Source organism: Leucoraja erinacea, chromosome 18, assembly GCF_028641065.1.
Source record: "Leucoraja erinacea ecotype New England chromosome 18, Leri_hhj_1, whole genome shotgun sequence".
NCBI lineage: Eukaryota > Metazoa > Chordata > Chondrichthyes > Rajiformes > Rajidae > Leucoraja > Leucoraja erinaceus.
Window position 1 is genome coordinate 38993639 of NC_073394.1, and position 14973 is coordinate 39008611.

At 44.2% G+C, this 14973-nt stretch overlaps 1 protein-coding gene across 1 annotated transcript in view; it reads right to left on the reverse strand.

Annotated features, from left to right (window-relative positions):
- The window catches only part of LOC129705980 (ethanolamine kinase 1-like), a 125617-nt gene that overhangs the window by 77032 nt on the left and 33612 nt on the right, over nucleotides 1-14973 (reverse strand). Inside the window, exon 2 of the mRNA XM_055649955.1 lies at nucleotides 11097-11356. Within this exon, the coding sequence (XP_055505930.1) occupies nucleotides 11097-11356 (260 nt within the window). The remainder of the gene's footprint in view (nucleotides 1-11096; nucleotides 11357-14973) is intronic.

Consider the following 14973-nt stretch of genomic DNA (forward strand, 5'->3'; position numbering starts at 1 on the left):
ACTTTTTTTTTGGAACAAAATGCATTAAAAGTGCTCTGTTCTGTCTCATTGCAAGAATCCATGGTTTTACTGAATCTCTTGAAAAATGTAACAGAGCTCATAACCTCAGTCATTAGGTTTCCTTTCATTTGCAGAGCTTTTAGGGTTAGCAGGGTATAAAGAAAGCACATTAATACTGAACATTGATTTACTGGGAAAGGATATTAACCGACCGTATATTTAACCTCTTTAAGAAAACCAGGAACATTTTGGCACTGTGGGAAAAAAAAGCAACTCGTGCCTCAAATGTCATTAATATGTGGAGTGAAATAAGAGAGATTAGTTAATCAACACAAACAGTTGCTCAGACTGAAGTAATTTGGAAATTAAATCCGCACCCTCAACGTCCATAACTTCAGTAGTAAGTCCGCACTATTATCTCCAATTCATCCATACACAACCACCATAGCTCCCAGAGTCATGGAAACAGGCCATTCAGCCCAACTCTTCCATGTGGACCAAGATATTCCATCCAAGCTGGTCCCGTTTGCCTACATTTGCCCAACATCCAAGCCAGTGGATATTTTTTCAGCAGAAGTTCTAGACAAATTCTTGATTAGAACGGATGTCAAGGGTTATGGGGCAAAGGCAGGAAAATGGGATTAGGAGGCAGAGATCAGCCACAATTGAATGGAGGAGTAGACTTCATGGGCTGAATTCTACTATAATAACTTGTGAACATGATCCCTGATCAGAAACTTGGTAACCTTCATCAATTCGTTGCATGTTTTCTCACTCTTGTTTGTCTGGTTGCTGTTAGTTTTACTGCACACGAATAATTCACAGTGGCAGCACGGTGTGTCAGTGGTAGAGTTGCTACCTCATAGCGCCAGAGACCCGGGCTCAATCATGACTACGAGTGCTGTCTGTATGGAGTTTGTACGTTCTCCCTGTGACCACGTGTTTTCGAAGGTTTCCTCCCACATTCCAAAGATGAGCAGATTTCTAGGTTAATTTGGCTTCCATAAAAATGAAAATTGTCTCTATTGTGTAGGATAGAACCAGTGGAAGGGGCGATTGCTGGTTGGCGCAGACTCGGTAAGCCGAAGGGCCTGTTCCACACTGTATCTCTTAATTAATCTAAACTAAACCAGAATGGAAGAAGAAACTGCAGATGCTGCTTTCACACCGAAGAGTAACTCAGTGAGACAGGCAGAAACTCTGCAGAAAAGGAATAGGTGACTTCACGGGTCCCTTCATCAGGCCCTTCATTCCACCGAGTCCATGCCGACCATTGATCACCCGCTCACACCAGTTCTATGACCCGGAATTTCAACTATTCTTGTTGGCCCGAGAGTCTGAAGAAGGGACCTGACCTGAAATGTCGCCTATCCATTTTCTCCACAGATGGCATCTGACTCACTGAGTTACTCCAGCACTTTGTGTCTTTTTGTATGTAAATCAGCATCTGCAGTTCCTCGTGTCTCCTGGAATAGACATGAGGCTGCCAAAGGATTGGACCAAGCTGAGAAATAAGAGGGATGGGGTTGTGCTCCCTGTAGCTCCAGGAAATGTGACAGCATTTGGGCTTACAATAATGGACAATAGGTACAGGAGTAGGCCGTTCGGCCCTTCTATGTTCTGATATTTAATATTATTAAAAGTCAAACAACATTTTGTGCCCAGAGGTGGGACTTCGATGAAAGAAATAAAAGGCAGACAATCCGAGAAGCCATGGCAGTGTGGGCTGCCCAATGGTGGAGTATTCTCACAAAGCGCTTCCTCATTTACTTTTAAAAGTGTTCAAGAGCAAGGCTTGAAAGAGAAGACTTGCTGCTCTGTGCCATCTTGCCCAATGGTAGTGCAGCTGGTACAACCACTGCCTCACAGCACCAGAAACCCCGGTTCAATCCTGGCCTCGGGTACTATCTGTGTGGAGTTTGCACGTTCTCCCTGCGACCTATAGGTGCTCTGGTCAAGTCAAGAGAGAGGGTCAATGGAGAGTTTATTGTCATGTGTCCCAGAGAGGGCAATGAAATTCTTGCTTGTTGCAGCACAACAGAGTATTGTAAGCATAAATACAGAACAGTTCAGTGTGTCTACATAGCATAGACCATATAGATACACATAAATAAGACAGATAAAGTGCAATAGGCTGTTATTGTTCAGAGTTTACTTGATAGCGAGTTTAATAGTCTGATGGCTGTGGGGAAGAAGCTGGTCCTGAACCTGGATGTACCAGATTTCAGGCTCCTGTACCTTTTACGTGAAGGCAGCAGGGAGATGAGTGTGTGGCCAGGATGGTGATGTCCTAGATGATGTTGGCTGCCATTTTGAGGCAGCAACTGCGATAGATCCCTTCGATGGTAGGGAGGTTAGAGCCGATGATGGACTGGGCAGTGGTCACAACTTTCTGCATTCTTTTCCGCTCCTGGAAGCTCAAGTTGCTGAACCAAGCCACGATGCAACCAGTCAGCATGCTCTCTACTGTGCACCTGTAGAAGTTCGAGAGAGTCCTCTTTGACATACCAACTCTCCGTAATCTTCTCAGGAAGTAGAGGCGTTGATGTGCTTTCTTTATAATTGCATCAGTGTGCAAGAGAGATCTTTGGAAATATGCACGCACAGGAATTTGAAGTTCTTGTCCCATTCCACCATCCCTGTTGATATAAACGGGACTGTGGGTCCCCATCCTACCCATTCCAAAGTCCACAATCAGTTCATTGGTTTTGCTGGTGTTGAGAGTCAGGTTATTGTGCTGGCACCAGGCTGGCACCAGTCGGTCGATTTCACTTCTATACTCTGACTCATCCCCATCAGTGATACGTCCCACAACAGTGGTGTCTTCGGCGAACTTGATGATGTAGTCCACTCTATGTCCAGCTACACAGTCATGAGTATAGAGTGAGTACAGCAGGGGGCTGAGAATGCAGCCTTGAGGTGCTCCCATGCTAATTGTTATCGAGGATGACACATTTCCACCAATATGGACAGACTGTGGTCTGTGAATGAGGAAGTCGAGGATCCAATTGCAGAGGGATGCGCAGATCTGAGAGCTTGGTAACCAGCTTGGAGGGGACTATGGCGTTAAACACTGACCTGTAGTCAATGAATAACAGCCTGACATATCTTGGTCCTCCAAAATATTCCAAATGGAATTTAAACTGGAGGTGGTGGAAGGAGGACTTAAGCCAGAAAGGGTTATTGGGAAGAAAGAGCGACCTTAAATTTAGTTGCATCTGGTTGGGTAACTACAGTAGGGTGGAGATTATTCCATACTTTAATTGTGTGCGGGAAGAACAATTTGCTGTACACATCTGTCTTTGTAGCTGGAATCACAAATTGGTTTGAATGCCCTCGTCTGCTCCTAATTGGTTTGGGTTTGGTGTAGGTCATGTAATCTATGTCGAGCTGACCATTTAACATTTTGTAAAAACAGGTCAAATGGTGAGCTTCATGTCTGTCTTGGAGAGGGTTCCACCGCAGAGAATTCAGAAGTTTGGTAACACTCGCTTCTCACTCATAGGTGTTAGTCACAAATCGAGCTGCCTGTCTTTGGACACGTTCGATGGAAGAAATGTTTTTATTTGTGTATGGGTCCCGTGCTGCAACTGCGTAGTCCAAATGAGGTCTAACGAGGGTGAAGTATAGCTTCCCCTTGACAGAAGTTGAACAATGATGAAAGTTGCGCCTCAGAAAGTTTAGGACACCTGTTGCTTTCACCGTTGCATGATGAGTCTGACCATTCCAACGCAGATCATTCTGCAATTTGATGCCAAGATACTTGGTTTGTTTGGATTCTACAAGGGTGGCACCAAGTATATTGTAAGATGTTTCACCTGGATTCCTCTTTCTGGTGACACGCATGGTTTCACATTGGGAAAGGTTGAACTGCATGCCCCATTGTTGTGACCACTCAACCATTGTATCGAGATCCTTTTGGAGAGCATCTTCATCATCAGCTGACTTAATTGGACAGTACAGCAAACAATCATCAGCAAATAGTCTAGTCGTACTTGCAACTTTTTCATGGATGTCATTTATGTAAAACAAAAATGTACTGTGCCCTGAGGTGTACCACTCAACACTGGATGCCAATTGGAGCTCTTTCCGTTCACACACACATACGCTGAAGACATTTTGTCAGGAAACTGGAAATCCATCGTTTTGTGTTGAAACGAATGCCATAGGTCAAGCTTCCGAAGCAGTGTGGGATGACATCAAATGCTTGAGTTTTTGTTGTCCAAGTTGTCCAGAGCGGAGTGGAGAGCCAGTGAGATTGCATCCACTGTTGATCTGTTGTGACGGTAAGCGTTGATCTGTTGTGGCAGTAAGCACAGAGTCATACCACACGGAAACAGGTCCCTCGGACCAACTCGTCCCTGTCGACCAAGAAGCTCCATCTAAGCTATCCCCAATTGCCTGCATTTGGCCCCTATCTCTAAAATAGTGGGGAGCGGGACAAAACGTGGCAAGTGATAGGTGGATACAAGCGAGTGGGGAGTTGGGCTGATGGGTGGACAAAGGCCAGCGATGAAAAGGAGACAAAAATGTGTCAGATTCGGAGAGAAGGGGAAGTGAAATGTGGAAGAGGTCGGGGGTGAAAGAGAGGAGGCGGGATAGCGGGCGAAATGGGCATGCATGGGGGTAGGAGCAAAGAAAAGAGTAGAGGGGGGTGGTGATGAGCACTAAAGCTGGAGAAATCATTGTTTATGCCATTGCCTGACTTGCTGAGTTCCTCCAGCACTTTGTAATTTACTCAAGGTTCCAGCATCGGCAGTTCCCTGTATCTCCTTGTTGGGATTTTTACACCATGGTTTCCTTCTGTACACGATTAGGAAACTTGTGAAATTCTAGCTTGCAGGAAATAAGAATTTGGGTGTCATTAGGTTGGTATCGTTTGGGATTCAGGCATGTGGAAAAGCAACTCAAAACAAAGGAACAAAAATGGGCCTGTCCCACATAGGCGATATTTTCGGTGACTGCCGGCGACTGTCATAGTCGTAGCAGGTTGCCGAAGAAACTTATCACTGGACCCCCCTACGACAATGTCTACGACAACCTATCACTTAGTCGAGGTCAAGCTACGGCAAGATACCGACAACCGGCAACCCATTAGGACGTCCACCTACAACCACAGCTACGACAACCTACAGTATGTCCACCCGCGACAAGGTAAGACGATTCAGTCGCCAGTACCTGTCGCTGGTTGACATGGGTTGACATAGGTAGTCGCCAATGGAATTTACCAAAGTCAGCACCGGCGACAACCTATGCCCACACCTACGTCAGGAGAAGACAAGCTACACTTTTGGTGTGCTGGCCTTTATAGATCAGAGCATTGAGTGTGGAGGCTGGGATGTGGTGTTAAAATTGTACAAGGCATTGGTGAGACCAAGTCTGGAGTATGGTGTACAATTTTGGTCGCCCGGTTGTGGGAGAGATGTCAACGGAGTGGAGAGAGTACAGAGGAGATTTGCTGGAGTGTTGCCTGGGTTTCAACAACTAGGTTGCAGAGATAGGTTGAAGTTGGGTCTTTATTCTCTGGAGCGCAGAAGGTTAAGGGGGGACTTGATGGAGGTCTTTGGAATGGTGAGGGGGATAGACAGAGTTGATGTGATGTTGCTTTTCCTTTTGAGAATGGGGAAGATTCGGACAAGAGGACATGGCTTCAGAATTGAGGGACAGAGGTTTGGGGGTAGCATGAGGGGGTCCGACCGTAGCGGTGTGGGGCGGCGTTGTATCATGGATGGATTGGCTAGGCATGTGGATGAGAAGCCATGGGGTTAGAGTTGCCGGGGTCGGACTAAGGCTCCAAAGTTGTTCGGCACGGACTTGTAGGGCCGAGATGGCCTGTTTCCGTGCTGTAATTGTTACACTCATTGGCGCCAAGCCGACTGTCTCCAAAAAATGTAAAAATCCAGCGGCGACCAGAAAAATGCTACGACTCTTTGGGCGACTGATGAAACTACTCACGACCATACAGGCGACACCCGGGCGACCATGTGGCGAGAGCCTAGTCGCCTGTAGTCGCCAAAAAATCACCCAAGTGGGACATGGGCATTGGTGTATTTTTTACTCGATTGCTGTTGTCCCATTTTCTCATCCACCCCTACACCACAATTCACACCAATTAACATACAAATCCCTCCAAACTAAAACTGACTGGGATCAGGGGGTCCCTGTACATCAGTCTATGAAAGTAAGCATGCAGGTACAGCAGACAGTGAAGAAAGCCTTTATAACAAGAGGAATCGAATACAGGAGCAAAGAGGTCCTTCTGCGGTTGTGTAGAGCCCTAGTGAGACCACACCTGGAGTATTGTGTGCAGTTTTGGTCCCCTAATTTGAGGAAGGACATTCTTGCTATTGAGGGAGTGCAGCGTGGGTTTACAAGGTTATTTCCCAGGATGGCGGGACTGCCATATGCTGAGAGAATGGAGCAGCTGGGCTTGTACACTCTGGAGCTGAGAAGGATGAGAGGGGATCTCATTGAAACGTATAAGATTGTTAAGGGCTTGGACATAGAGGAAGGAAACATGTTCCGATTTTTCTGAAATCCGAAAAATGCCATTTAGAACAACCGAAATGAGTCGAACAGAGTGTCTGGTGCCCAAGGGAGAGCTAGATAGGCTTTCGGATGGGGAGAAGGCAGGAAGGTTGTGCACCTGTATGGTCTCCTTGACTATTGTCAAACAACAAGCGCAGATGGTCACCAAGCACCAGACGGCTTACCCCAAGGTGTTTACACCATAGCCGGGGACATCAACAAATCCAACCTGAAGAAATTGTTCCCTAACTTCCACCAACATGTCTCCTGCAGCACCAGAGGACCAAACACCCTCTGCAATTGGATCCTCAACTTCCTGTTCCACAGATCACAGTCTGTCCATATTGGTAGAAATATATCATCCTCGATAACAATCAGCACGGGAGCACCTCAAGGCTGCATGCTCAGCCCCCTGCTGTACTCACTCTATACTCATGACTGTGTAGCTGGACATAGTGCGAACTCCATCATTAAGTTCGCCGACGACACCACTGTTGTGGAACGAATCACTGATGGTGACGAGTCAGAGTATAGAAGTGAGATCGACTGATTGACTAAATGGTGCCAACACAATAACCTGGCACTCTACACCAGCAAAACCAAGAAACTGATTGTGGACTGGAAGGGGTAGTATGGGGACCCACAATCCCGTTTATATCAACAGGACGATGGTGGAAAGTGTCAAGAACTTCAAATTCCTGGGCATGCACATCTCTGAAGATCTTTCCCTGGACCCAGTACACTGATGCAATTATAAAGAAAGCACATAAGAGCCTCTACTTCCTGAGAAGATTACGGAGAGTTGGTATGTCAAAGAGGACTCTCTCAAACTTCTACAGGTGCACAGTAGAGAGCATGCTGACTGGTTGCATCGTGGCTTGGTTCGGCAACTTGAGCGTCCAGGAGCGGAAAAGAATGCAGAAAGTTGTGACCACTGCCCAATCCATCATCGGCTCTGACCTCCCCGCCATCGAAGGGATCTATCGTAGTCACTGCCTCAAAACGGCTGCCAACATCATCAAGGACCCACACCATCCTGGCCACACACTCATCTCTCCACTGCCATCAGGTAGAAACATACAAACATAGAAAATAGGTGCAGGACTGGCCATTCGGCCCTTCGAGCCTGCACCCGCCATTCAATGTGATCATGGCTGATCATCTAACTCAGTATCCTGTACCTGCCTTCTCTCCATACCCCCTCTTCCCTTTAGCCACAAGGGCCACATCTAACTCCCTCTTAAACATAGGCAATGAACTGGCTTCAACTACCTTCCGTGGCAGAGAAATCCAGAGATTCACCACTCTCTGTGTGAAAAATGTTTTCCTCATCTCAGTCCTAAAAGATTTACCCCTTATCCTTAAACTGTGACCCCTTGTTCTGGACTTGCCCAACATTGGGAACAATCTTCCTGCATCTATCCTGTCCAACCCCTTAAGAATTTTATAAGTTTCTATAAGATCCCCTCTCAATCTTCTAAATTCTAGCGAGTACAAGCCGAGTCTATCAAGTCTTTCTTCATATGAAAGTCCTGACATCCCAGGAATCAGTCTGGTGAACCTTCTCTGTACTCCTTCTATGGCAAGAATGTCTTTCCTCAGATTAGTAGACCAAAACTGTACGCAATACACCAGGTGTGGTCTCACCCTGTACAACTGCAGTAGAACCTCCCTGCTCCTATACTCAAATCCTTTTGCTATGAATGCTAACATACCATTCGCTTTCTTCACTGCCTGCTGCACCTGCATGCCTACTTTTAATGACTGGTGTACCATGACACCCAGGTCTCGTTGCATCTTCCCTTTTCCTAATTGGCCACCATTCAGATAATAGTCTACTTTCCCATTTTTGCCACCAAAGATAACCTCACATTTATGCACATTATACTGCATCTGCCATGCATTTGCCCACTCACCCAGCCTAACTAAATCTTGTCGTCAAAACCCTCAGAGGGCTTTCAAAAATCGTCATCTTTGCCTCTGCCACTTACTGAGTATTTGAGAAATGTGAAGGCAATTATTAGTGCAAGTAGATAATGAGTGGTAGCCTCTCAAAAGGAAAGGACTTAAAACTAGGAACATCATTATGAAACTGGAAACAGCTTGCAGTATTACTGATAAATGCACTTTTCAGTTACCATCCAATGATGGGGAAAAATAGTGTAGTGAACCAGACCATTCCCGGTATTAATTTATTTGTCTGTTTGCTTTGTTTGATTTATGCTGAACTTTTTTTTGCTGTTTATTAGGGGTTTTACGGAGCACTCTATTTACATACTTGTGCTGCTGCAAGTAAGAATTTCATGGTTCTGTTTCGGGACCTATGACACAGGGTGGCACAGTAGCGCAACGGTAGAGTTATGCCCCTGTCCCACTTAGGAAACCTGAACGGAAACCTCTGGAGACTTTGCGCCCCACCCAAGGTTTCCGTGCGGTTCCCGGAGGTTTTTGTCAGTCTCCCTACCTGCTTCCACTACCTGCAACCTCCGGCAACCACCTGCAACCTCAGGCAACCGCACGGAAACCTTGGGTGGGGCGCAAAGTCTCCAGAGGTTTCCTTTTAGGTTTCATAAGTGGGACGGGGGCATTACTGCCTCACAGCGCCAGAGACCCGGGCTCGATCCTAACCACGGGTGCTGTCTGTATAGAATTTATATGTTCTCTCTGTGACCGCGTGGGTTTTCTCTGGGTGCTCCGGTTTCCACCCACACTCCAAAGGCATCCAGGTTTGTAGATTAAATGTGTAAGAAAAAACTGCAGATGCAGGTTTAAATCGAAGGTAGACACAAAATGCTGGAGTAACTCAGCGGGTGAGGCAGAGAGAAGATTGTAAATTGTCCCTGGTGTGTAGGATAGTGTTGTAATGGGAATCACTGGTCAGCGTGGACTCGTTTAGCTGCAGGCCCTGTTTCCGTGCTGTATCTCTAAACTAAACTAAACTATAAAAAGCACTCTTGAGTCTTCACCCTCTATTTACATTATCTGCTTGCAGCTTAAAATCGAAGATTATTTTGCCTGAAACTGTGGCTTTGGGAATCATTGAAATTCCAATCCAATTTGCAATTGTTTGTCAGAGTTTTGCATTGAAACTTATTTTCTTGGATCTGCGAAGCAGGATTTACGGAAAGTTGGCACTTAGATATTTCTTGGCAGCATCTCCCATGCAAAACTGTACCAAGATGTGGCAGTCTGCATAGTAGTTGATCATTTATTGCCAAACATATGTGCAAAATCGTGAGTGCCATTTATCACGAGAACTTACATTTGCCATTTTTGAGACACCCGAGTTTTTATTTATCAAATATTTCGTTCCATTTTCCGGGGCAAACTAAAGAGACTCAACTCCATGGAAATAGCAACACACTCATAAAGTGACCCAGCATTGAATCATACTTTCCAATGTGCAATTCGCTGGAACAACCTCAGAATCAATGCTCTAAAGCAAGAATACAATAACTGCTCTTCTTGGCACGGAGAGACGAAAAAATATGAATAACTTCTCTTTTCTCTCCTCAGAGGTTAGTTTGCTAACTAAAGACATGCATACTTAAACCCAGGTCAGTGCAAGGATTTATTGGCTAAGAGACTGCCACACCCAATGACTCAATGCTACATAACTGTTTGTACCTTTAAAAACCTCAATATATTATGGATGCTATTATTTTTTTTAATTCTCATTCCCACTGTAGATTTGGAAAATAATCTCAAATTTCAATTCAAAGGAGATGAAACAAAGTATATTTTCAAATCATATCCCAAGCTAGCAATAAAAAATCTTATGGTCATTGCACTGGCTATTTTTTCTACCACCATTACAGTAGTAGACTCAAATTATTAGACTTGCGTTCCAGACTCGAAGCAGAGCAACATCATATTTTTAAGTAAAACGCAAGGCGCTGGAGTTACACTCAGCAAGTCAGGCAGCATCTCTGGAGGACATGGATAGGTGACACTTTGGGTTGGGACCCTTCATCAGACCCTCTGGAGATGCTTCCTGATGGGACAAAGCTTGCCAAGTGATGTGTACATACAGGTGAGGGATTTTTTTTTTTTTTTGCCTTAGCAGATGGATGGACAAAGGCTAGAACTGAAAAGGAGAAGAAGGTGTCAGATAAGGAGAGATCTGGTTTCCAATAAAATCTGCTTAAAGGCCAAATCTGCAAGGAAACCCATCACATCTTCAGATTTGAGCACATTAGCTTTATCGGAGTTGAAGATAATCTAATGTTCAGTAGAACTTAAAACATAGAACTGTACAGAACAGAAGAAAGATCCTAACCAAAATGTCACCTATCCATGTTCTCCATGGATGCTGCCTGACCCACTGAGTTACTCCAGCACTGTGTCCTTTTTGTAAACCAGCATCTGCAATTCCTTGTTTCTCCAACGAACAGCACAGCACAGCAAAAGGCCCTTCGGCCCACAATGTCTATGCCGAACATGATGCCAGGTTAAACCAATCTCCTATAGGTAATGGAAAATTGCTGCACAGGAACAGGCCAGGAAAACAATACTTAAGGCTGCAAAGAAAAATTAATATATAATATACCATGTACAACGTTTGCTACCTGAAAATGGAAGGCTTTCTCAGCTGCTGCATATCTAGGACTTCTCCTTTGATGAATTCGTAGCATATTCCATTTTGAAAAGTGCAGTAAAGTTCCGGTGAGCAGTGGTGAGCATGGAGAAGCTGGAAGTTTTTCACCTCAGTGTCATGATCCACATAAAGTTCCGTCATGTTGCCGTATATTCTGACGAGCACTACCTCTTCCATATCACAGTCCACGTAGCAACCGACTAGCCTGTTTGTGATTCCACTGGTGAAAATCTGGGAACAAAAATGAAAGCGTTTAATTTCTTCTGAAGATAAAAACTCAATACTAGGATTGGATTTCTGCAATGAAGGGCAATACTTTAGTATCTTTCCAAGTGTTATAAAATATCACAACTTAATAATAGGCAAGTATAAATATCGATTCACAAGAAACCACAGATGCTGGAATCTGGAGCAAAACACTGCTTGACACCAGACTCAGGAACAGCTTCTTCTCCTCTGTTATCAGGCTTCTGAACGGTCCTTCCATAAGCTGGGGTACTGTCTGATTCACCTCTACCCCGTTGCGGACATTGGACTTTGTCTCTGGAACTGATGCGCTACAATGCTGAGATCTATATTCTGCACTCTGTATCTTCCCCTTTGATCTACCCATTGTACTGGAGTTTGGCATGATTGTATTTATGTATAGTATTATCTGATTGGATTGTATAGAATACAAAACACAGCTTTTCACTGTACCTCATTGCAGGTGACAATAATAAACCTAAACTTTTTAAAAGATGTGGTGAAAGCAACAGAAGTGGATAAGCATATTTTACGATATCTTATTCTTGATGCCTGTTGATGATCAACACACCACAGGCGTATTGTCCAGTTTGTTTGGACAGCGTACACAAAGCTTTTCACTGTACCTCAGTACACATGTCAATAATAAACCTAAGCCTAACTCAGTGGGTCAGGTGGCTTCAGTAGAGAGAATGGACAAACTAGGAGGTTGAGAATGGTCAAACAAGGTGGTCTGGCAAGTCGTTAAGAAGGGCAGAATGTAGAAACAAAAAAACTGCACATGCTGGTTGATACCAAAGATAGTCACAAAGTGCTGGAGTGACTCAACGGGGTCAGGCAGTATCTCTGGAGACAAGGATGGGTTAAGAAGGGCACCTGGGTGGGTATGGTCAAGTGGGGCCAAAGGGCCAGTTTCCATCCTGTATGCCTCCATGTCGATAATACTCTTATTTCCCATTTACATAAAGTTCCGTCATTTTGCTGTATATTCTGACGAGCGCTACCTCTTCCATATCACGGTCCACGTGACAACCGACTAGCCTTGTTTGTGATTCCACTGGTGAAAATGGTCGCAAAGTGCTGGAGTAACTCAGCGGGTATCCGGCGTTCCTTGAGTCTTTGTTACAGAGTGGGGAATGCAGGTCGATGTGGACTTGTTGGGTCGAAGGCCCTGTTTCCGCACTGGATCTCTATACTAAACTAAACTAAACTATATTAAACTAAACTAAACTAAACTAAACTAAGGAAAGACACAAAATACTGGAGTAACTCAGTGGGTCAGGCAGCATTCCCGGAGAGCATGGATAGGCGATGTTTAGAATTACGACCCTTCTTCAGTCTGTTGTTACTCCAACATTGGTGTCTTTCCTTCACAGATGCTGGCTGACCCACTGAGTTCCACTAGCATTTTGTGTTACAGGTGAAAGAGCAAACACGTTTGCTGTTCATTAGGATGGAAAAGTTAGTAAGGGCTGAGGTTAACATTCGGAATTTTTGAAGTGAATTGCTTTTTTTTTTCCGATTTATTGATTTATCTGTTATGTTGTGATGGCACCTGCCACAACAACCTCTTCCAGCAGCTTTTTTGTCACAGTCACCCACCATCCCTTCTGTTAAATCATGGCATATGCAGAATATTACTGACAAAGGAAGACGAGCAATTGTGGATGCTAGAATCTTGCATCGAATACGGTGCTGGAGGTGAATTGAATTAGGAGAGGGCACCTGTAAATGGTGAATTAGGGAAGGGCATCAGTAAATGGTGAATTAGGGAAGGGCATCAGTAAATGGTGAATTAGGGAAGGGCATCAGTAAATGGTGAATTAGGAGAGGGCACCAGTAAATGGTGAATTAGATCAACATGTTATCCTTGTTCAAGATAATTGAAGATTGGCAGAAAACGCACTGCAAATAATGATTAATCTCTGGAATTGATTTCAGATAAATCAAAGGATGTGAAGGTTCATCATTTAGCAACTGAGAATAAAGCTTTCAGCTGTTCAAAGCTTTCACGAGAAGGTAAGAATTTTTGCTTACACTTGGGTCTCAGAATATTACTAATTATGGAGAAATGTGGAACTGCAGAAGCTGAGGTTGATCCTGTAAACCAGCATCTGTAGTTGCCAAAGTCTCCATTTTTCTGTATTATTGCTAATGTTTTGTACTTAGCTCTGGGAAGAAGAAATGGGTGACGTTTCGGGTTGAGACCCTTTGAAGAAGGGTGTCGACCCAAAACGACCCGCTGAGTTACTCCAGCATTTTGTGTCTGCCTTCGGTTTCAACCAGTTTCTGCAGTTCTTTCATACATAGTTACTACATTGTCGAACAAAATTCTAAATAAGAATGAACAGAAACTGATAATGATTCAACACTAGCAGTCAATATAATGTCAGCACCATTGATCCGATGGGCAGTGATAGACGTGCAGGTTTGTAGGTTAATCAGCCCTCTATAAATTGCCCCTAGTGTGTAGGGAGTGGATGCAAAAGTGAAATAACATAGAACTAGTGAGAACGGGTGATTGCAGGTCGGCATGGACTAGGTGGGCTGAAGAGCCTGTTTCCATGCTGTATCTACCAATCGATAATATTGCACTCTACGCTACTATCTTAAATATGGGATTTATCTCTACGATAAAGATATCCTAGAGCTTTCTAAAATACCTTGTGAATTTTAATGGCATCAAATCAAGAAAAAAGTTTCCATCAGTGAGTGTAATGTGCAGAGAGCTTCAATGAATTTCATGAAAAGATTCTAAAGATTAAAGGGAAACCAGGAACTAGTCACATCGAAATCAAACAAACTAGTGCTTCGTCAAAGAAATACTGAACCCAAAAGAAAATCACCCAACTAAGAAGCAGAAGTGGTCAAAATGTCTGTCAATCCCAGAGGGAAACAAATGAGGTACACTTCAAAGAAAATGAAAATGAGTTTGACATCCCAGATAAAATAAAGTGCTGAGATAACCAGTGGATTCATGCATTTTTATTTTATAGGTGTGGTCGGTAATTTCACAGGGCGCGGGGATGAATAATTCCATCACATAATAATCAAACTGGAACATACGTTTCATATCCATATCCTGCAAAAATGTAAAATGATCAAGATGGATTTTAAGGAACTGCTGATGTTCTAAACAAATGTTAATGCGCAAATGTAAAGGTGTCGTCTGTGAAGGATTATCAGAAGAATTTTTTGCTCCTCAAATTGTTTTACTTTCACTTGCAATGCATTCAGTATTTTAGAGAAAGCATTTTATCAGGATGCATCACAGCATGGTTTGGGAACAGCTCCATCCCAGACCGCAAGAAATTGCAGTGGATTGTGGACGCAGCCCAGACCATCACACAAATCAACCTCCTTTCTATTGACTCCATTTATACCTCACGCTGCCTCGGCAAGGCCAGCAGCATAATCAAGGAGGAGTCCACTCCCTCTTCTTCCCTCTCCCATCGGGCAAAAGGTATAGAAGGTATAGAAGTGTGAACCCTCGTGATTTCATTAATCAGACTTTGCCGGCTTTACCATTCACTGGCTCGATTATAATCATGGATTGTCTATCGGCTGGCTGGTTAACATGCAACAAAAGCTTTACACTCAGC